The sequence below is a fragment of the Drosophila albomicans genome, chromosome 3 (genome assembly GCF_009650485.2).
Source record: "Drosophila albomicans strain 15112-1751.03 chromosome 3, ASM965048v2, whole genome shotgun sequence".
In the NCBI taxonomy this organism is placed as follows: domain Eukaryota; kingdom Metazoa; phylum Arthropoda; class Insecta; order Diptera; family Drosophilidae; genus Drosophila; species Drosophila albomicans.
The window spans coordinates 33354057-33373592 of NC_047629.2; the positions used below are offsets into that span (position 1 = coordinate 33354057).

General features: G+C 41.3%; 5 protein-coding genes across 5 annotated transcripts; 3 read left to right on the top strand and 2 right to left on the bottom strand.

Moving 5' to 3' along the window:
• Positions 1-8049: 8049 nt before the first annotated feature.
• On the top strand, positions 8050-10926 carry LOC117567231 (tetratricopeptide repeat protein 27). Its single transcript, XM_034247061.2, has 4 exons — positions 8050-8359; positions 8413-8774; positions 8830-9335; positions 9394-10926. The coding sequence occupies exons 1-4, from the start codon at positions 8296-8298 to the stop codon at positions 10856-10858; spliced, it is 2397 nt and encodes a 798-aa protein (XP_034102952.1). The 5' UTR covers positions 8050-8295; the 3' UTR covers positions 10859-10926.
• LOC117567234 (dynein axonemal assembly factor 10) lies at positions 10878-12338 on the bottom strand. The gene is made up of 2 exons (XM_034247065.2): positions 11962-12338; positions 10878-11901 (listed from the first exon to the last, which is right to left on the bottom strand). Exons 1-2 carry the CDS (start codon positions 12234-12236, stop codon positions 11046-11048), a joined length of 1131 nt encoding a protein of 376 aa, XP_034102956.1. The 5' UTR covers positions 12237-12338; the 3' UTR covers positions 10878-11045.
• A 99-nt stretch (positions 12339-12437) lies between these two features.
• Positions 12438-13218, top strand: LOC117567235 (probable 28S ribosomal protein S26, mitochondrial). Its single transcript, XM_034247066.2, has 2 exons — positions 12438-12726; positions 12786-13218. The coding sequence occupies exons 1-2, from the start codon at positions 12527-12529 to the stop codon at positions 13216-13218; spliced, it is 633 nt and encodes a 210-aa protein (XP_034102957.1). The 5' UTR covers positions 12438-12526.
• Positions 13219-13241: 23 nt separating this feature from the next.
• LOC117567233 (DNA-directed RNA polymerase III subunit RPC4) lies at positions 13242-15037 on the bottom strand. Its single transcript, XM_034247064.2, has 5 exons — positions 14692-15037; positions 14261-14634; positions 14019-14093; positions 13566-13957; positions 13242-13499 (listed from the first exon to the last, which is right to left on the bottom strand). Exons 1-5 carry the CDS (start codon positions 14928-14930, stop codon positions 13338-13340), a joined length of 1242 nt encoding a protein of 413 aa, XP_034102955.1. The 5' UTR covers positions 14931-15037; the 3' UTR covers positions 13242-13337.
• Positions 15038-15233: 196 nt separating this feature from the next.
• On the top strand, positions 15234-17219 carry LOC117567232 (coilin). The gene is made up of 3 exons (XM_034247063.2): positions 15234-15543; positions 15605-16952; positions 17006-17219. Exons 1-3 carry the CDS (start codon positions 15370-15372, stop codon positions 17140-17142), a joined length of 1659 nt encoding a protein of 552 aa, XP_034102954.1. The 5' UTR covers positions 15234-15369; the 3' UTR covers positions 17143-17219.
• Positions 17220-19536: the final 2317 nt, after the last annotated feature.

The window sequence follows — 19536 nt, forward strand, 5'->3', positions numbered from 1 at the left end:
TTAGTCGTACAGCCTTGATCTTGGCAATATGATAACCCTAACCTTGAGCAACGTTGTTTTATTTGATTTTTTTTGTTGTCTACGTGTGTGTGCTTTTTTTTGGTGTGTATATTTTAATGTCTTTTTATTTCGCTCTCGTCGCGTTTATTAGAATTTGCTTTACACACACACACACGAGCAAAAAAAAAATTGAACATTTACTTTGGCTCGTCTGCGTTTTCAATTAAGGTGCGTTTGCCACCTACCACCTCAGTTTCCCTCTCTCTCTCACTATTGCTATCTCTCTCACTTTAACGTGCAAGTGATGCCGAAAACTAGTACGCTAATCAGCCAAAGATGTTGACGCAGCAACTGTTGTGGAGACTGGAGAGTGGAGAGCAGAGAGCAGAGCGCAGCGGAGAGACAACGTCAGAGCATCAAGATAAGAGCAATTTGCTCTGTCTCGGCTCTGACTTCCGCTTGACTTCGGTTTTGACTTTGGCTTTGGTTTTGGTTTTGGTTTCAGTTTTAGCTGCGGCTTTGGAAACTGAAAAACTGACGAAACTGAAAAACTGAAACTAGTCGCACGAGTCTGATACGTCCAAGTTCAGGTCATTAATTAAAAGCACGAGCCCCCACGGTTGATTATATGTATATACAAATACAAGCATACATATGCTTGTTATGTATTGTTGTATGTGTTTGTTTTTGTATTTGATTTGTTTTCAAATGAGCGTCAGAGGCGCCGCTGTCGTTTATGATAAATCAGCCTCTGCTGGGGTCTTGAGGGCGTATCGCTAATGGCAAATCTCAAGTTCGAATTAACATTGTTTACTAGTATTAATAACGTTATTTAGCTGATCACTTTCAACCAGTAGCCGTTAATAATGATTATTTGTATTGCTTCTTAGAAATAATGAATTATTTTGTAGGAAGTATGATCTCATTTTTTAAATGTAATTGCATTTTACTTAAATAAAGAAATAAAATTGTTTAAAATATGCCAATTTTTTTAACAATGATATCCATTTTGTATAATAATTTAAAATGAAATAAAATAGTTTTTATGAATAATAAATTAGGGAATAAATTGATAGATGAATGATTTAGTTTTAGATATTTTTTTAAAATAAAAAAAAGTTTAATAAATTTAAGTAATTTCAGTTACGTTTTTAAGATTTTCAGAAAAAGTTTTAAATAAAAAACTGTCAAGAAATATCATAGTTAGTGAAATATTTGAATTTATATTAAAAATGAAATTAAAAATATCTAATTTTATTTAAAATGCCTTAAACTAAACGTAATTTTTAGAGTGTAATTTATAGTGTCTAAAATTTCTTTTGTCCCACAATGTTTGCAGAGTATTTGGGTTGCAATCTCTTTTCGATTTATAGCTTTTCACCCCATGTCCTTGACCATAAACTCGCAATCATTTCATTGTTGTCGCTTCTATGGAATTGCTGCAGTGTATGTGTATGTGTGAGTGTGTGTGTGTGTCTGACTCTGTGTTTGAGAGCGTGTGTGTTTGTTCTGTTTTCTTTCGAAAGCTGTTTCGACTGCTGCAGCTTTTTATTTGCCAAATTATCGCTTATTATTCAGTGCGGCTTTTGTTGAGAGTTTAATTTGTTAATTAGATAAATAGAAATGTTATTTATGGGATCTGTGCCGTACTCCCCCCTCTCCAACCTCTTTTTGAACTTAGCCTTGAACGTATGCAAACGCATGCTGGGTACTTTTTTTGGTTGGCAGCGCTGCTTTGCTTACGTCTAGCAAAAGTAAATCAAGACGACCATAAAATATACCCCGAAAATAAGCGTTAAAATTCTAAATAAACAAAAGCAACAGCGGCGACAAAAGCAAAACAAATGCAAAGTTTGAGTACACACCAAAAAAAAAAAATAAAAAAAATATATGTATATAAATAAAATAAATAAATTTATATATAGTACATATTAAAAATTCCATTGCTTTATTCTGATTTCAATGCACTTTTTGTTGTTGTGCTTTTATAAGCAAGCGCTGCTGCAGGCAAGCCAGGAGAGAGAAAGAGAGATAGAGATAGAGGGAACGAACGAAAGAGCGTATCAAATAATAATAACAGCAGCAGCAGCAGCAGCAAGAGCGACAACAACAACGACAACAGCAAACACAACATGTCCAGACAATAACAAAACAAAGCGGCGCGTCCTTGAAATGCGACAGGGCCGCTAAACTCAAACGGCGACGATGGCGGCGACGTCGACGCAAATAACTCAGAACAACAACAACAACACTGCACAGTTGGATCAGCCTGAGCGGGGGCAAAAGAAAGAGCGAAAGAGAGCCAGGGCTGGACGAAAGGCATTTCGTTGTATGACGTATTACAGAGCGATGATGAGTAACTGTTGCTACACACTGACACACACACACACACACACACATGCAAGCAGATGCAAATGCTTGACGGCGACATCGCAAAAATAAAAACGCTAATTTGTAATTTAATTTGCATGCATATCGACTGATGGTATGTCGAATTGTCGTCGATATATTTATCGGAAATCGACTTGATGCGGTACATTTCCATTACTCTTGAAAACGGTACAATTGCCAATCGTTGGTACTTTTTAATAATGGTACATTTGCGTATTGACTTTTTATGCAAATGGTACATTTTATGTGGTACATTTCAAACACAGTGGGAAAGAGTACAGTTTGAATTAAAAGGTAAGCCTAGTATATTTGGGTATTTTATACAAATGCAAATAGTACAATTATCACTTTAGTACAATTTCGTTTAGTTATTACAATCATATGTAAATGGTACATTCTCCAAAATTGCTGAGACAAAAATAAATTTTCAAGTATAATGCGTTTTTACGGGGTATGCGAAAGTCATTTATTGCTTATGGTGTTATTCGTCAAGCCCGCACTTGATATTACATTTGTATATGTAAATGCTGTTGTTGTTATTGTTGTTGTCACGATTTCATTTCAATTTGGGCAAAGTGCAAGAAATTGCAAATATTGCTAGGTTCAAGGACTGAGCATGCACTTCAAAATGTGCAAAGAGGGAGGAGGTGGCGAGTGAAGAAAGAAAATGAATGCATTAATTGTGGATGTCGTTTCCACAATCGAATACGAATAACAACACCTTTCACATGCCCTGGTTCTCCAGGGTCAGGGCCTTTTCTTTTATTGAGTTCTACTTGCTAATTTGCCGCTCCAGTTAATTCCTGATGCAATATGCAATTTCAATGCCAGGCGATTCATCATAAATCACAACTACGCATTTCAAAAACCCCCCAAAAACAAGTGGAAAATAAGTTGGCAGTTTATGTTCGAAATCTCACGATTCGGCGTTTTTCATGCGTCGACATTTTGATTTGTAGCTCGTTAAAATCTAATGAACATTTCCACAAATTTCATTCGACACGTGGACGACGCGGCCATTTGATTAATTCACTTTATGCTCGGTTGCTAGGCAAAAATCGACATCGACATCGACATCAATATCCACATTGGAATCGAGATCGACATGGAGATCGGGTTGTCGATGGATCTTGGCGTGCGCCGTCTATGAGCAAACCCGAAACTGGCAGCAAAACAGGAATGAATATTGCTCACATGAAAACAACAAACAAACACACTCATGCCAGCAACAACAATTTTTGAAAACAGCACATAAAAAAAAAAAAGTAACAAAACAGCAATATTAATAAACAATAATTGCTCAAGGTCAAGATATGAATTTCGCTTAGAACAAAACAAATACGAAATAACAAAAACAATAAAACAAACAAGTCGTCATCGTACAGCCTCGATTGATCGACTTTAAAATACCCTGTGCGAATTAGTTTACACATTAAATTTACTTACTTTTCAACGCTTGACGTTGATGACGAATGAAATAAGGGTATGCAACTTTTTTTATGAAAAAAACTTATCTAATATTACTCAATACAAAACAAGAAAAATCACACAACTATAAAATTTTATTACTTATAGAATTTTTACAGCTTAAGTCGGTAATAACAACTCAAAACACGTTTCAGAAAAATTGTATTATAATTTTTTATTTTATTTATGTACTACTAAATCAATTTTTAAATTTAACTAACCATGTTGATTTAAAATATTAATTTAAAATATTTAAAACTTAATATTGCTTCATCTCTTTTCTTATTTTAGATATTTTTAAATATGTTTGAAACAAACTCGATTTAATAACAATCTATTGTTCACTAATTAACTGTTTAAACCCCTTTAAGCACATTTATTTGCAAGGTATTCAGACAACAGGTGATTGGCAAGAATTCGCATTGGGAATACTTTGTATTTAAGTGCAACAACTTTGGAGGGGGGCTTGGCAGGAGGAAATCCACACATTGAATACTCGTATTCGTGTTATGAAATTAAACGAGCGACAGACAGGTGTGAAATTTAGTGGGTATATTAAATAGCAAAGAAGCAATTTTGATTCAAATCAAACTCACTATCATTTGGATTTTGGTAGACCAATGAAAGTGAATCTTTCGGAAGTCGAAAAAACAAGCGATTAAATAGAATACTAGAATTGATTAAGTGTGCTTTGTTTAGAATTTATGCCAAATACTGGTATATTTAAATGCGAGACAAGCAAGTGTAGCAAAAATCGGTTGAAAATTTACATAACATAACACATACTATATGCAAACAGAGACAGTCGGTCAGACTGACATCAATTTCAGTTAATCTGATGAAAATGATGTCACTGGATTCAACTGACGAGGGGGAATTTTGCTGTCTCAGCTCCGCAGTCATCAATCCCGATGACAACTACAACTGCGCATTGGGTTTATGCATAGTAAAAACTATTTTTGAAAACTATCAAATAAACACATGCACACATGCAAGCGACACACATCCACAGCATTGCTGCTTAAGCACACACATATAGCGCACCCACTTCATCTTATGCTCTGTCCAAGACAAATCTCTACACTTTACTCCCACTTCTGTCTACAACCCAACAACACTGTTGCTCTTGTTTTCATTGTTGCTGTGAGAGTAATAGTTATGCTTTCTCCCACTTCTTCCTAGTTCTACAATGTTGTTGTTGGCGTTGTTCTCGTAGGGTTTGTTGCTGTGAGAGTAATAGTTTTGCTCTCTCCCACTTCTTCCTAGTTCTACAATGTTGTTGTTGGCGCTGTTCTCGTAGGCTTTGTTTTTATGTCCGCGGCCGTTATTTGATCGCCGCGATAGAAGCTTGACAAAGACAAGGACGCAACAACAGCACACTCAACTGCGAGTCAGAAGGAGACAAAGTATTTTTACGAAGATGAAGATGAAGATGACGATGAAATCTAACGAAGCCCGCTTGGCCCAAGGTCAGCGGTGGCAGAGTTTGTGTCTCTTTGCTCGCGTGTGAGCATTTGAATAATTAAGTGCGAAATAAATTAATTCGAGTAGAACTTTTTAGCATGCGAGTCGCCATATTTAGTAGTATGTATTTTGGCGATATTGAATATTTGCGTGATGGCCACAGAGTGAATGAGCCTACAGAGATTCAATGAATTAACGCAAATAAACAATCAAAGAAATAGTATAATACACATTATAGTGTGAAGTGCCAAGTTCCTTCCGCAGCAGCCACTTTGATTGTGCAAACTACAAATTTTAATACATATACGAGTATGCATACGTTTTAGTTGAAAGGTTTCTTTCGTATTCAAGAATTGCGTATACGTAATATGCTCTAAACAGACACTAAAAATAATGTTTTTGTTTTCTAAATATAAGAAAATCGCACATTAAGAACCAAATGAATCATTTTATTCTGATTGAATGAATCATATTTAATATAGTTTGAAGTTTATGATTTTATTAGATTTTTATAATAATTTTTTAAAATATTCATTATATAAATGATTATTTATGAGATTTTTTGTTGTTTCCTTAAAATAAATCTCAAGTGTAGTAAATAAGAAATCTAACAATTATATTAAATTTGTATTCTTTGTCATTTTGCTCAAACTAAATAATATTAAATGAAAGTTAATGTGTTTTCATCAAAGATAATACAATGTTTAAGTAATTTAATAAATGTATTAATTTTTTGTTTCTTCGTGAATTTCGCTTAAATGATAAATATTGAGCATTTTGTACATTTCAGATTTAATTACTGAACCACTGAGCATTTATGTAGATTGCTGTCGAAAAGAAGTTGAATGTTAACTGAAATTGAAACTGACTTTTCAGCTTGTTCGCGATGTGGAATGCAACAAGCTAACAATGCCCAGCAGAGGAGAGAGCGAGACAGAAAGAGAAGGGGAGAGAGAAAGAAAGAGAGGGGGGGAACTCATTTTTGCCCAGGCCGCTGTTGCCGTGAAAGTTGCGGCCCGTGAAAGTGAAAATGAAAATTGTTCGCTGCTTCTGTTGTTGCCACAGACGTCGACGGCGACGTCGCTGCCGCTGTTGCTGCCGCTGCCAGTTAACATGAAAACCCACTGACATCAATTTTGAGTAATTGATAGACAGCAAAGAGAGAAGAAAGAGGAGATGTGAGGGGGGGAGTGAGTGATGTTAGATGTTGCTATGGGAAATGTGAGAGCGATGCGACGGCGCAGAAAATGGGCAAAATTTATAGGTTATTTTAACAACTGTCGTCGCATTTGGTTGCAGCAATTAAATTAGTTATTAATTACATGTATTATTTGCATTTATTGCCATAACAACAATACGCAAATTAAAGGGGCAGCGTGACCTTGAGACAGCATATCGCAGCAAAAACAAAAGCGCAAACACAATGAAACAACCAAGTGAAATGAGTCAGAAATGTATGTTAAAAATGTATTAGCAACTGGTTTGCTTAGCAAAAAGGTAATTATTATAAATTATATTGTTCAATTTAAACAAGTTGCAAAATGGAAGCATCCGTTTCAAGTGTTTAAATGCAAACAATATTTTTCGGCTTTGCAAATTCCATTAGAAGAAGAAGACCGACGACAACAACAACAACTGTAATTAGAATTGTGCTTATGTATGCAACTGCAGCACGCTGCCGCCAGGTGTCGCTAGTGTTGCTGACATTTGCTGAACTCTGTGTTTTTGTTATCATGCGGCGACAGAGTGCAAGTGCATTTCGAGCCGGCGTGCAGTGCTCAATATTGTGATAAAAACGAAACAGAAAACTGCCGGCAGAAGCAAAACGATGGTAAGAGCAGCGAAGAAGAGCGTGCGGACGTAAAGCTTTCGCAGAAGAGCAATGAATATTAAGAGAGCGCAAGCAAAAGAGCTGTGGTGAATTCACTATTTGGTTGCACATAAGAGCAACGCAAAGACCGTTATAAAGCTCTCGCATAGCAAGCGCATGTTTTCTTGTAAGAGAAATGAAAACATGACTTTGGGTAACTTGAAGACATTGTAAATATGCTCTGCAAGTAATGCCACATTTTTATGTGGATTGCCATTAAAGTTTACGTGCAAGTCAATTATAAATGTTTTCAATGCAAATAATTGTTTTCCTATTACATACATATGTCATTAACTGTACCGCGTTGAACAACTACAACGCCGACGACGGCGACGCAACGTTTACGTCGACAGCGCAGCGAGTGCAAGCTCGACCTTGACCGTGAAATTTAAATTTAGAAGCGACAGCCGGCTACGACGTAAAAAAATGACAAAAAGCTTCTTGCCTTTCTTTGTGTAAGTGAACAATGGCTGTGGTATAAGCACACAAAAACACACAAACACACTCACACGCTTTCATATGACGAAATAATTGAAACTTTCTTGGTGCTTTTTTACATTTCAAATTCAGCGGCAAAAACATTAAATTTCGATAGGCTGTTGAAATCTATCGATGTTTATAATGGAAAACAGCTGACTGCTGTATGTAAACAGCACTCTATGCCAGCTAACAGAGTGCTCCTCAGAAAATGACAACGAAATGTGTAGAAATTAGAAATGCCTTTTTAGCATAATAAATAACACTTGTCTGCATAATGCTTAATTGTTTGCACAAATTCATTGGATAAATTCTATGAACATGACGGATACAATAAAAATCGATTTTAAAATACAATGTTAAAAACATCGAAAATCGATAACACTTATCAGTTAGTTGGTGGGACTTGAAGTCCAGTACCAAAAATATTTAATTTAAACGAGCAAGTATTTAAGTGAGTTGTGGCCAAATAAAAAGATTTTTCACCTAAATTTTAAATCTAGACAACGAAGCTATAAGAGTGATAAAAGTGTAGAGCTTAAGTCAGTTCTAGCGAGAAACATAAAGTTGGTCAAGAAGGCACGTGGAGCACATTTGTTTGTTAAACGTTTGACAACAACAAAAACATGCTGGAGGAAACACTAAGTGCATATTATTTGTGCAACTTCAATGATGCAGTGCAGCTAGAGGGTAAGTAAAAGCAATACTTCAGTAGACTCATATAAAAGTAATTTGCTCTATAGATTTGCCGGCTGATGAGCGTCTTCGCCAACTTTGGACAAAGGAGGAGCTGTGGACAGTGGAGGAGCTGGAAAGCATTGTGAAGCGTTGGCAGCAGGGGGAACAACAAAAAGATGTTCAACAGCAGCTCAATGATTTCCTACAGCTGACATTTGCCTTTGTGCAAAACAATTTCACGGGACGCTTCGACAAGCTCGCATCCTGCACAGAAATGCTGTCCAACTTGAAGTTGGAGCACTCTACAGCGCTGGAGCAGCTCAAGGCAAGCGGCGAGGAGCCCAATCCCAATGTGAAAACAGCGCAATTACTGCTCATAGCAAAGGAGTTGCTAGATGCTTTAATTGCCGCACAACCCACAGCCAAAGTAAGAAGCTGGTAATCATTTAGTTTAACTATGCTAACTTCTACTTCTTCTTAAGCTGCTCAGCTGGTGGCGTCTTCGCTTGATCTGCCTGCATCAGCACATACTAGACGACTTGGCGGATTCGTTGTATCAGCAGTTCAAAGTGGTTGCCACTGATCTTCGCGAGAATTTGGCGGCCTTTGGGTCAGTGGAGCTGCAGGGTTTGCTGCTGCTCGAGCTGGCCAATGGCTACTTGCAGTTTCATCGCTCAGACTTGTCGAGTCAGACGCTCGATGAAGTGTGTGCTCAGCTGCAAGTGGAATTGAAGGTGGAAGGTTTGCTCGGCTTACGGACGAAGCATCAACAGAAGGCGTTGCCGCAACTCTGCCTCAAAGTGACGCAGCAAGGTGGTGAAGAGCAGCGTTTGCCAGCCGCCAAGCTGAGCAACGCGGATACCAAGCTGCCACAGCTGTTGTTGCTGGAGGATGACACAAGGCGAGAGCGCATACTCTTTGTAGAGCCGCAGGACAACGAGGTGATGACGTTGCCCAGCGTGCTGCAGGCGCTAGTGTTGGCCAAGGTGTAGGTGGCAAACTTCTGAAGTATTAAGTGAATCCAATTAATGTTCAACTACTTACAGTAAGCAACTGAAACGCTCGCAGCCCAAGGATCGTCTTGCAGATGAGCAACTGGAGCCGTATACACAAACCTTGCTGTATCAGGAACATGGTCCGTTGCAAGTGCGTCAAGCGGCACTGTTGTTGAACTGTCATCAGGAATCGGGACAGCGTCGCACAGTCGAGCGCAGCTGGAAGCAGTGCGAAGAGTGCGTCAAGCTGCTGGACAACACAACGCACTCGTTGCGATCGCGGCTTTCGTTTGGCTTCGCTGCGAGTCTGCAGCCCAAGTGGCAGGTGCAACTGCAGCTAGTGGATCTGCTGCGTTCTCTGGGCATGACCAAGTCGGCGCTGGACATTTGCCTGCAGATACACGCCTGGCAGCAGGTCATCGAGTGCTACACGAGTTTGGAGCTGCGTCACAAAGCTGCCGAGATTATACGCCAACAGCTGGAGAAGGCGCCGACAGCTTTGTTGTATTGTCTGCTTGGCGATGCCATCGATGATCCGCAGTGCTATGAGCAAGCTTGGCTGCACTCCAAGCAGACGAGTGGCAAGGCGCAAGCGTATTGGGGCAACTTCTTCTATCGCAGCGCCAACTATGCGGAAGCAATTGGTCACTACGAAACATCGCTGGAGATCAATTCACTGCAGGAAGGAATACTCTTGCGCTGTGGCTACTGTGCCATACAGCTGGAACGCTGGGAACTGGCTGTGAAGTGTTATTTGGCCTACACACATCTCGAACCGAATGGCTTTGAGTCGTGGAATAATCTGGCCAAGGCGCTGATTAAACTGGGCGACAAGCAACGTGCTCATCGTCTGCTCGGTGAGGCGTTGAAGTGCAACTACAACAACTGGAAGGTCTGGGAGAACTATATGCTCGTCTCAGTGGACACCAGTCACTGGGAGGATGCGATGCGTGCGTATCAACGCCTCGGCGAGCTGAAGCAACATTATCTCGACGAGGAGGTGCTGACTCGCATTGTTTACGGCATTGCAAGACAAATGCAATCGGATGCAGCTTCCCAGGCGGCGGCCAATTCGCTGCAGCGTCGCATTGCTCAGCTGCTGGGTCAGCAGTGTGTGCAGCATGGCAACGAACCGATGGTCTGGGAACTGGCAGCCTTGGTAGCTGTGACGCCGGTGAAGAAAGCCGAACGTTTGGTTAAATCCTATCGCGCTTACACAGCTAAAGAGGTGTCCTGGGAAACGAAGTCAGCGCATGCCAAGAAAGCGTTGGCACTCTGTCTCGAGGCTGCCGAGTTGTCGATAGCGGCGATCAAGGAACACGCCGTAGATGAGAGCGATGTGCTCATAACATCGCAACTAAGTTCGAGTCGTTTGGCGGCCACATCATGTCTGAATGCCTTGAAACGTGCCAGTTTGGTTGAGGTGCCCAAGGAGCAGCAGGCGCAAATGGATGAGCTGGAGCAGCAGCTGGCTGAGGTGACCAAGATTCTGCAGCAGCGTATGCAGCGCACGTAATTGCAAATTACAAATTCCATGCTGTGCGGTGTATTTAATATAATAAATTGTAATAACTATTTGTATAAAGCAACGCTTGACTGACTAAATGTGAAGTGCTAGAGCTGGCTGAGATTAGGACACAGCTTAGCTGTTAGGATTAGGATTACTATACAAGACGATGTTTCTACTACATTTAAGGCTATGTTTAGAGCGTGTTCAGCTTGGTGGTGATCAGTACACGCACGCTTTGATCGAAGGCGCCCGCTACAGCCAATCCCAGCTTATCCGGATGCCAATCAAAGCTGTGCACAGGCTGCGAACTTAATGTAACAGCGCTGACCATCTGCAGTTTGCCAGCAACGCCTTCCTTGGCGCCATCGCTGTTCTCTATGACGCGACGATCGGGGTAGTCGTACTTCCAGAGGCGTATGGAGCCAGTGCCACTGCCCGTCAAGAAGACATCACGATTCTGGGGCAAATGACGCACCGTCCAAACGGTTGCCTTTGGTCCTTGGATAATACCATTGGAGCCCACGCTGCGTCCCGCATTGCGTTCTTCCGCCCAGCTGAAGCCTTTGGTCGGATGCTGAGTGCGCATATCGAAGACCAGCAGACCGCCTTCCAATGTGGTCACTGCCATCTTATTCATAATAATGTCGCGGCGATCAAACTCCAGGCCACAGACGCCATTCTTCAGGGTCGTCTCCCAGCGCACGGCCAGCGCACGCAGATCGAACAGCTTCAGATCACCGTTATCATAGCCGGCAGCCACGATGCGCTCCTGTTCGTTGTAGGTGTTGCCAAAGGCGACGGCCCAGCAGTCGCGTCGTGTGCTGGCAGACTTGTTGATGCCATCGCCCATTTGCGGTGGCGGTGAGATGTCCACCACGGGCTCTTGACCCTGGCGTATGTCCCACACCCTGACGGCACCATCGCGACTGCCGGTCACAATCTCTGGTGCTCCACAGTCCAGCTGTGTGCCGCCAATGGCATCGATGCAGTTGATGATGCCGGTGTGGGCTTTCACATTGTACACAGCCATGTCTGGCCGTTCCAGATCACTATAAGATTGCAGCAAGCTTAGCTAAGACAAATAATAAGATATTCAATTGGAAACTTACAGCACTTGGAGTCGCCCCTCAAAGTCACCGACAGCCAAGTGACGATTGCGAAGCGAGGAGGCACCAAAGGTGCCACATTTGAAGGCCGACTTCTTCGTTACACTCTTCACCTTCTCCAGCTTCTCCTGGTTTAGTTCGTAAATGTCCAAGATGCCCTGACTGTTCGGTTTGGAGCCAAGAACCACGAACTTGGCTGAGAGCGGAATCCATTTGGTGTCATAGACCGTGTAGTTAACGGCCTCGTGCAGATGCTCAATCATCTGGGGTTTGTCCATGTTGCCGGCTTACTTTCGAGCAGATTGTAACTTTATACAATGTTTAGTTGACAATTAAATCGTGGGAGAATTCAAAAACAAGTTGTTGGTCGTTGTTTGTTGCTGCTGGCAACCAGCGTGACCGCAATTTGTATTTTTGAAAAATATACCGAAATGTATTTCACGAGTACAGGGTTGCATTTTGCTTGATATATCGGTAGTTCAATGATTGTATCGAACATGAATTGGATGCCGTAACAAGGCAAAAGTATACAAAGAAATCCAGTTTCATTAAATAAAAAGCTATCAAAATGTTGCGCCAGCTGTTGAATCCCATGTCAGTGACTGCAGTCAAAACAGGGAGCAATGACTTTGCCCTGGAATTCGTGCGCTGGCGACGCAAGCCCCGCTGGTTGCCGGTGGCCAAGAGCAAAGTGTTCCGCGTGCCTGAGCGCAAGAAACAGACGGAGGAGGAGCGCATCGAGCTGATGCGACTGCACAACCAATACAAGTGAGTTTAGTACCTACCCAGTTAATTGGAATACCCAACTAATTCGTTTTCCAACCTAGAACCCAATTGCGTTCGGTGCGGCAATATTTGCGTGAGGAAGTTATTCGACATCAGGAGACATCAACGGCAGATCACATTGTGCTCACTCCCGAACAGGAGGAGGCCGAGTTCCAACGCTGCTTGGAAGTTAATGCCGAATGGAATGCCAAGATTGCCGGCGAACGCGAAGTGCGACTGGCCAAGGAGCGCGATGAGAAGGTTGCCTATGTCCAGGAGCGATTGGAAGCGGGCAAGCTGCGGGAGGAAGAGAGACGAGAGCGTGCCGATGAACGCATACGTTTTGAAATTGAACAATCCAAGACATTTGTGACGCGCGCCAATCTAGATGAGGCAATTGAGGCGGCTTTGGCCAATCCCGTGGATCACAACTTTGCCATCGACTTGGCGGGCAATCTGTACAGGGGGCGAGGTACGCAATCACTGAACAATTGAGCATTAGGTATTTCGTTGTTTGTTACAATTAAACAGAGCATTTTCTTCTCGCAAAAAAACATCTTTTAATAATTTACAATATCGCATCCTTAAACTAAAAGCTGTTAAAGATCTCTAAGCTATGTGGCCGCTGGCGTTGGCTGTCGTTTTCGCTCTTCTCGAGCCTGCTGCTCAAAGAGGTGCTCCCAGTCGGGTGTGGCCTTGAGCTTCGCTTGAATGTGACCCAGATTAATCATATCGCCGCTTCGCTGCTCACGATTGCAGCTGATGGACATGAGTTCCTAAAGCAAGCAAATAAAAGGCTTTAAACAAACTGTGTAACAGCGAAAGATGTGTCTTGAACTTGCCTGCAGAAAACCCGATTCCAGACCTAGATCCAGATCGAACAGCGTGTCGCCCAGCAACAGTTTGACTCGTCCCGAGCGATACCGCAGTATCTTGCCAATCTGTCCCTCCTCCAGCTGCTGCAGCACGCTTGGCTTCGGTCCATTTGCTGCTGTTGATGTGGCGGGCATGGGACTGTTGGCTTGTTCCGTTGACGTACTTGCATCAGCCGGCGCTTTGGCAGGGGGCGCGTCATCTGCATCGTCCGCTACGCAGGGCAACACATTGGGAAGCTGCATCACAAAGAGCTGCGGGGACTGTGACGTAGATAAAAACGCTTCAATGCTACGTGGATAGCGTCCATATTGCGCGGGTGTTTCATGTACGAAGAGACTTTCTAGCTGCTGAGGTAAAGCTAGAAAACAGATTTAGTTGAAAAGTCTAATCAAAAAGTTTGATGAACTTGTTTATCTTACCTGCGGCATCTGTATTTGTGCTGGGAATGCTTTGAGGTTCTTGCTTGACGACTTGCTTTTCACTGAGCCATAGACCTAATAAAGAAAAATAATTAATTAAAAATGTAAGTTAATTTCTGCGTAAAGCGAATACACAAACCATAGCACGTGCTTCAACTAGTGCTTATTAAAAACACGAACCAGGTGTAGCATTTAAACATAGTATAAACGCACAAACTTATTAAAAAGTAAACTCGACTTGCCTTCCTTAAGCATGATGGGTTTGTAATTCAACTCAGTCTTATCACCGCCCATTTCATCATCACTGGCCGATTCAACGTCGTCATCGCTGATCAGATCCTGCACACGTTGATCGGCAGTCCTCTCATCCTTGCCGATGGTACGCTTACGTGACACAGTCACTTCATCGCCACCACGTGCATACGACCCGCCGCCTCCACTCGAAGGTTTGCGAAGATGCACTGCACCCGCTCCCTCGGAGAAGACGCCTGTAGTCTGTATAAGCGATGAGTTGCCAGTGCCGCCAGCGCCACGCCCACGTGCTGCACCAGCAGCTCCGCGTGCACCTCGCCCGCGACCACGAGACTGGGTGAAATCCTTGGATGTCTTCACATTTCTGCAGCAAATTTATGTTTTATTTTGACTAGAATGAAAGCTGTTGTTGGCTGCTTACGTATTCTTGTTGCGCACTGCATTCAAGTTGGGCGCAAATACCTTGCGACTGGTACCACGTCCTCCCAACGTCAAGTCCCTCGCTGGCGTTAACCGTGTCATTCCATTTGACTTTTTACTTCCATCCGACGTCGCGTTGTTATTGTTGTTGTTGGCAACAGGCGGCGCTGTTGTCGACAGTCGTTTAGCTGGTATCGCTGCTTCCGGCTTGCTGCTGCCCTTTTCACTGTCGTTGGCCATCTCCGACCAAAGCAGTCAACAAAAATCGCTAAATTATTATTTGTTTACAAAATTGAATATCTCGAGGAATTTCTATATTGCTTTGAGGTTATTTACAGACTGACCGCAAGTTCGATTTTCAAATATACCTCTTAAACTCGAAAATAAATATACTGTATAAGTACTTGGTAACACTTTATTTACGTTCTCGGTATTTGTGAAATGCAACCAATTTTTGGTTTTCCCCTATTTCGTAAAAATCAGACGTAGTAGTTTTACTATTTTAATATTTACTTGAAGTTAATCTGATTTTATTTAATATTATTTAAGTTTTGCTTTGCTTGTATCATATAAAGTGTGCCCAGATGCCAATTTTCGATATTTCTGTATTTTGGCATGTTTTCGCGGTATTAAAGCGTATATTTTATAAGTTTTGCTCTTGGTCGCGGGAAATAAATTAATGCATGTTATTAATCTGCATTACTTCGACTTGTTTATGATGAATAGTACAGCCATGCGCGTTGACTTGTCTAACTTCTTCAATGACGCCCGTCAAAACTCACTTATTTGGATATCGGACTCCTGGGCCAACATTAAAGATGTGCAGGATCACATTCAAAGCATTTTTCGGCTGGTTTGTTAGCTGTTCGATTATGAATATAAAATGTAATTTAAGCGTTGGAATTCTTTTTTAGACAAATATCAGTCTGTTGACTCAGGATGGGTTTTACTTGTCTCCCAAAGAGTCAATCCAAGTGCTGCAATCCGTCGAGTCCATTAAGGCATTTACTTTGAGCACAACTTGTAGCTCTAAAGAGGAATTGAGCGAAGCCTCCACACTGATTTGCAATGGAAAGAAACGAAAGAATTATTCAAGTGATGTGGATAGTGAATTCTCCAGCTCAACTCCAATTAATCCAAAGCGATCGAAGGGTACAAATAATACAGGACAATTCAATTCGCAGGCAGAAGAAACAACTAAAATAGAGCATTCGTCTGGAAAGAGCTCCAAAAATAAGTCGAAGTCACAAACGACAGTGATTGATGATTGCGACGATGATGTTGAATTGGCAGAGAGCAGCAAGCAACTCAATTTGCAGTCAGAAGAAACACCTAAAACAGAGCATTCGTCTAGAAAGAGCTCTAAAAATAAGTCGAAGTCACAAACGACAGCGATTGATGATTGCGACGATGATGTTGAATTGGCAGAGAGCAGCATGCAAACCACACTCAGTAGAAGTAATTCAAGCCGTCAGAACAATAGACAAAGCCCAAGACAAAAATCCTGCGCAAAGCGCGCTCAAGCTCAAAGCTTCAATGTTGAATCCTCCTCCAACAATCATATTATATTCGCAGATGTCGAAGAAAAGGAGGCTGAGCAGCAACAGGCAGAAGAAAAGCAACCAGAGCTAGAGATGGCCGCAGAGATCAGCAATGGTGGAGTACCTATAGTTAAACCTCAAGTGGAATTTCGATGCGCACTAGAAAAAATGAACCCCATTGTGCGCGTCTTTAAATTACCAATTGAAAGAGAAACTGTGAAGATACTGGAAAATATTGTAATCCCTGCATCGGAACGTAGCACAAAACCCCAGGAAAATAAAGATAGTATTATTGTGCCATTGGAAGCTCAAGCCGCAACCGCTAATGAAACCAAGGAAGCCGAAGTACCCGAAGCACCGAGGTCAAGACCAAGTGCGACTACTCCACCGATTACTGATCTGGAACACTATGAACAAAGTCCATGTGAAACATCCTCGATTTTACCTGAACAGAGTCTGCTCGAAACAGATTCCGATGATTCAGATGATATCGTAGTGCTGGATGATACTACGATGGAAGCGTCAAACTCTTTTGAGATCATAAAAGATATGCTGGATAATGCGGCGAAACTTACAGATTTACCAAACATTGGCGAAACCATCATATTTAAGCTAACCGAGACAAAAGGAGCCTCACAACAGTCTGCAAAAACTAATTACATTGCAGGCACCTGCTCCTACATCAATCGTCGTACTAAAGCTCTAACAATCACTGTAATTGGTAAGCGAGTGCAAAAGACTTTACGAACCCTAATTAATCCGCAATTATTACAGCAAGTGACAACGTTCCTAAAAATATATTGCGTAGCTACGTGAGCAATCTTGAGGATTCCACTGATGGAACACTTATTTTGAATGTCAATTTTCGCGACTTAATTGATGCCAAGGTAGTGGTATCAACGGTGGATTGAGAAAATCTTTAACGTTTAAATTTCCATGTTATATATTCTGAAAAAATTTTATAAACGATCAAGTAAATGAAGTCTTAGATGGAGTGCGTCTTAATTTATTCTAACAGCTCGTCCGCCTCGTCGCTAGTCTTAACACGCAGCAATATAGACATAGCCTCCTTGCTCTCCTCTGGCGTTGGCACGCACACCATCATGACATTGTTCTTGCCCATGCGCTGACATGGCAGACCTTTGCTCAGAATCAGATTGATTAGAATGTTGCCCAAATTTGAGTCTTATCGGAGTCTTTAACGGGCTTCAAGTACAAGGTGCCCACACCACGATCCGAAAAATCTTTGTCCTTCTTCACAAATACCTTGCATCGCATCGAAAAGGTTGCATCATCCTCAACAACATAATAAATATGCGAATGTAATTATCCATTTGATGATAAATTAAAAAAACCAAAGAAGTTAATATCTTATTAAACTCCACTTTGGGTGGCGTATCTTCTTCATCCTCTGCATTGACAGCTTCTGCGGCTTCGATGGCTGCTGCTGTTGACGGTTTCACATTGCCAAATGAAAATGTAGTTGAAGGCGATGTAAACGAAAAACCACTGGATGCAGCGGACTCACTCCTCCTAAAGCGGGCTTATCATCACTGCTCTTCAAGCCAAAACTGAAGCCATTTATTTTGGGCGGCGATATAGCTGGAGGACCATCTGAAGTTGTACTCTCTTTGTTGTCGAAACTAAAAAAGCCCGGCTTGGACGACGAATCCGAATTGGTCGTGGTAGAAGAATACTTGAGGCCAAAACTAAATGTAGCTGAAGCTGGTGCGGTGCTAATTGCATCTGGTTTGGCGCTAAAACTAAAAGAGCTCGTTGATGCCGTGGAAGTGGTTGTGGTGACACCACTGGTCACGGTGCAGCTGGGCTTTTTGGCCAAGGGTGCTATGGCAGGTGCAATTGTGGTGCTGGGTTTGTAGGTATGGCAAGTTCTGCAAATAATAAGAATAATTTGATGATAGCGTTAACATAGCGTTTTGCCGCCAACAGTGGTCAAGTAAACTGCAAAATTACGATTTAAATAAGAATATAAAATTGCATATATAGAGTATTTAAACGTAATTTTAAATTATATTTATAGTTGTTTCATTTAGTTATTTTCTGCAAGTATTTGAAGTCCCGCCAATGTCCAAATGGTGTTATTTAACACTGGCTGGTTCCACGCTGGTTCCAGTTATTTGATGCACCTGCGAAATGAACTTGTTTTTGCGGGTTAGGAAAAGGTCAATTTTCTCAAAAACAGCTTAAAGGATTTCAACCAAAATTACTATATATCTTCCTTATAGTTGTATCTACGAAAGTAAAATGTGCGCTATGGCCGACAAGAAAGTAAAAAAAAGTTATGGTCATTAATCGGCAACATTGATTTTTTGTGCTCATTTTGTATGGGGCTGGAGCTGAGGTTATTGTACTTTTCCTTAAATATCTCAAAAAGGATAAATTTATGATTTGTTGAGGGTATATTTATAAAACAATACTCATAAGCCGATTTGGCCGACAACTCGTCAAAGCCGAGATATTTGCAAAAATGTTGCTACCCCAATTTTTCAATCACGATTTTAGTGCATAAATACTGCATGAAATTTGACGAACATGGATTTAATAGAAAGATAATTTAATTTTCTATTGTTTTGCATTTAAACTTTTTTGATTTAAGTTTAAATATCACGTAAAAAGACGAAAACAAAAAGTTTTTTTTAGCCGATATTTTTTTATCGATATGTGACGCTAAAGTTGCGGAGCTATCTTGACGCACATATATTTTACCAGAGCGAATTACGATAAACGATGAATAGAATTCGATAGTTTTTATATCGATTTGTGACAGCCCTGGAAGTAACCACTTTCGCGCATTAAAAATTCGTTATGCCGGTTCGCTAAAATAAAATTTATTAATTAATCGTGTTAGTGCTCTTATTTTGTGAGTGTGTGTGTATTTTGTTGAATTTGTGTATTTCTATAAGTTTATGTGCATAAGGTTTGCCATAATTGCATAAGTGGCTGTTGCAAACATTTTGCACTGCAATAGAATTTAACGAAGTGCATCGTTTTAACGGCTTTTAACATATTACTTGTTCGTAAGCGTCGCGTGAATTTAATCTATTTGGATCGCGCTCTTGAGTTCATTGTACAACGTTGTGACTGTAATAATAAATGATAGTTTGTTATCATACACAAAGCTTGTTTTGTGTTTGACACGAGTGTTGCTCACAGACAACAAAAGAGAGAGAGAGAGAGTGAGCGAGCGACCGAGCGCGGAAGCAAGAGAGAACGAGATTAAGCACAAATATTTCGTATGCTCACGCAGTGCGTTTGTATTAAAGTTAATGGAAATGTATTTTACA

What these genes read in the sequence shown, in the direction of transcription:
- LOC117567231 (XM_034247061.2), top strand. Translation starts at nt 8,296, where the DNA reads ATGCTGGAGGAAACACTAAGTGCATATTATTTGTGCAACTTCAATGAT. An exon ending in TGATGCAGTGCAGCTAGAGG is followed by an intron (nt 8,360 to 8,412) that starts GTAAGTAAAAGC and finishes TTTGCTCTATAG; the next exon opens with ATTTGCCGGCTGATGAGCGT. An exon ending in CCGCACAACCCACAGCCAAA is followed by an intron (nt 8,775 to 8,829) that starts GTAAGAAGCTGG and finishes CTTCTTCTTAAG; the next exon opens with CTGCTCAGCTGGTGGCGTCT.
- LOC117567234 (XM_034247065.2), bottom strand. Translation starts at nt 12,236, where the DNA reads ATGGACAAACCCCAGATGATTGAGCATCTGCACGAGGCCGTTAACTAC. An exon ending in GAGGGGCGACTCCAAGTGCT is followed by an intron (nt 11,902 to 11,961) that starts GTAAGTTTCCAA and finishes GCAATCTTATAG; the next exon opens with TGATCTGGAACGGCCAGACA.
- LOC117567235 (XM_034247066.2), top strand. Translation starts at nt 12,527, where the DNA reads ATGTTGCGCCAGCTGTTGAATCCCATGTCAGTGACTGCAGTCAAAACA. An exon ending in CGACTGCACAACCAATACAA is followed by an intron (nt 12,727 to 12,785) that starts GTGAGTTTAGTA and finishes TTTCCAACCTAG; the next exon opens with AACCCAATTGCGTTCGGTGC.
- LOC117567233 (XM_034247064.2), bottom strand. Translation starts at nt 14,930, where the DNA reads ATGGCCAACGACAGTGAAAAGGGCAGCAGCAAGCCGGAAGCAGCGATA. An exon ending in GCAGTGCGCAACAAGAATAC is followed by an intron (nt 14,635 to 14,691) that starts GTAAGCAGCCAA and finishes AATTTGCTGCAG; the next exon opens with AAATGTGAAGACATCCAAGG. An exon ending in ACCCATCATGCTTAAGGAAG is followed by an intron (nt 14,094 to 14,260) that starts GCAAGTCGAGTT and finishes TTTCTTTATTAG; the next exon opens with GTCTATGGCTCAGTGAAAAG.
- LOC117567232 (XM_034247063.2), top strand. Translation starts at nt 15,370, where the DNA reads ATGCATGTTATTAATCTGCATTACTTCGACTTGTTTATGATGAATAGT. An exon ending in TTCAAAGCATTTTTCGGCTG is followed by an intron (nt 15,544 to 15,604) that starts GTTTGTTAGCTG and finishes ATTCTTTTTTAG; the next exon opens with ACAAATATCAGTCTGTTGAC. An exon ending in TCTAACAATCACTGTAATTG is followed by an intron (nt 16,953 to 17,005) that starts GTAAGCGAGTGC and finishes CAATTATTACAG; the next exon opens with CAAGTGACAACGTTCCTAAA.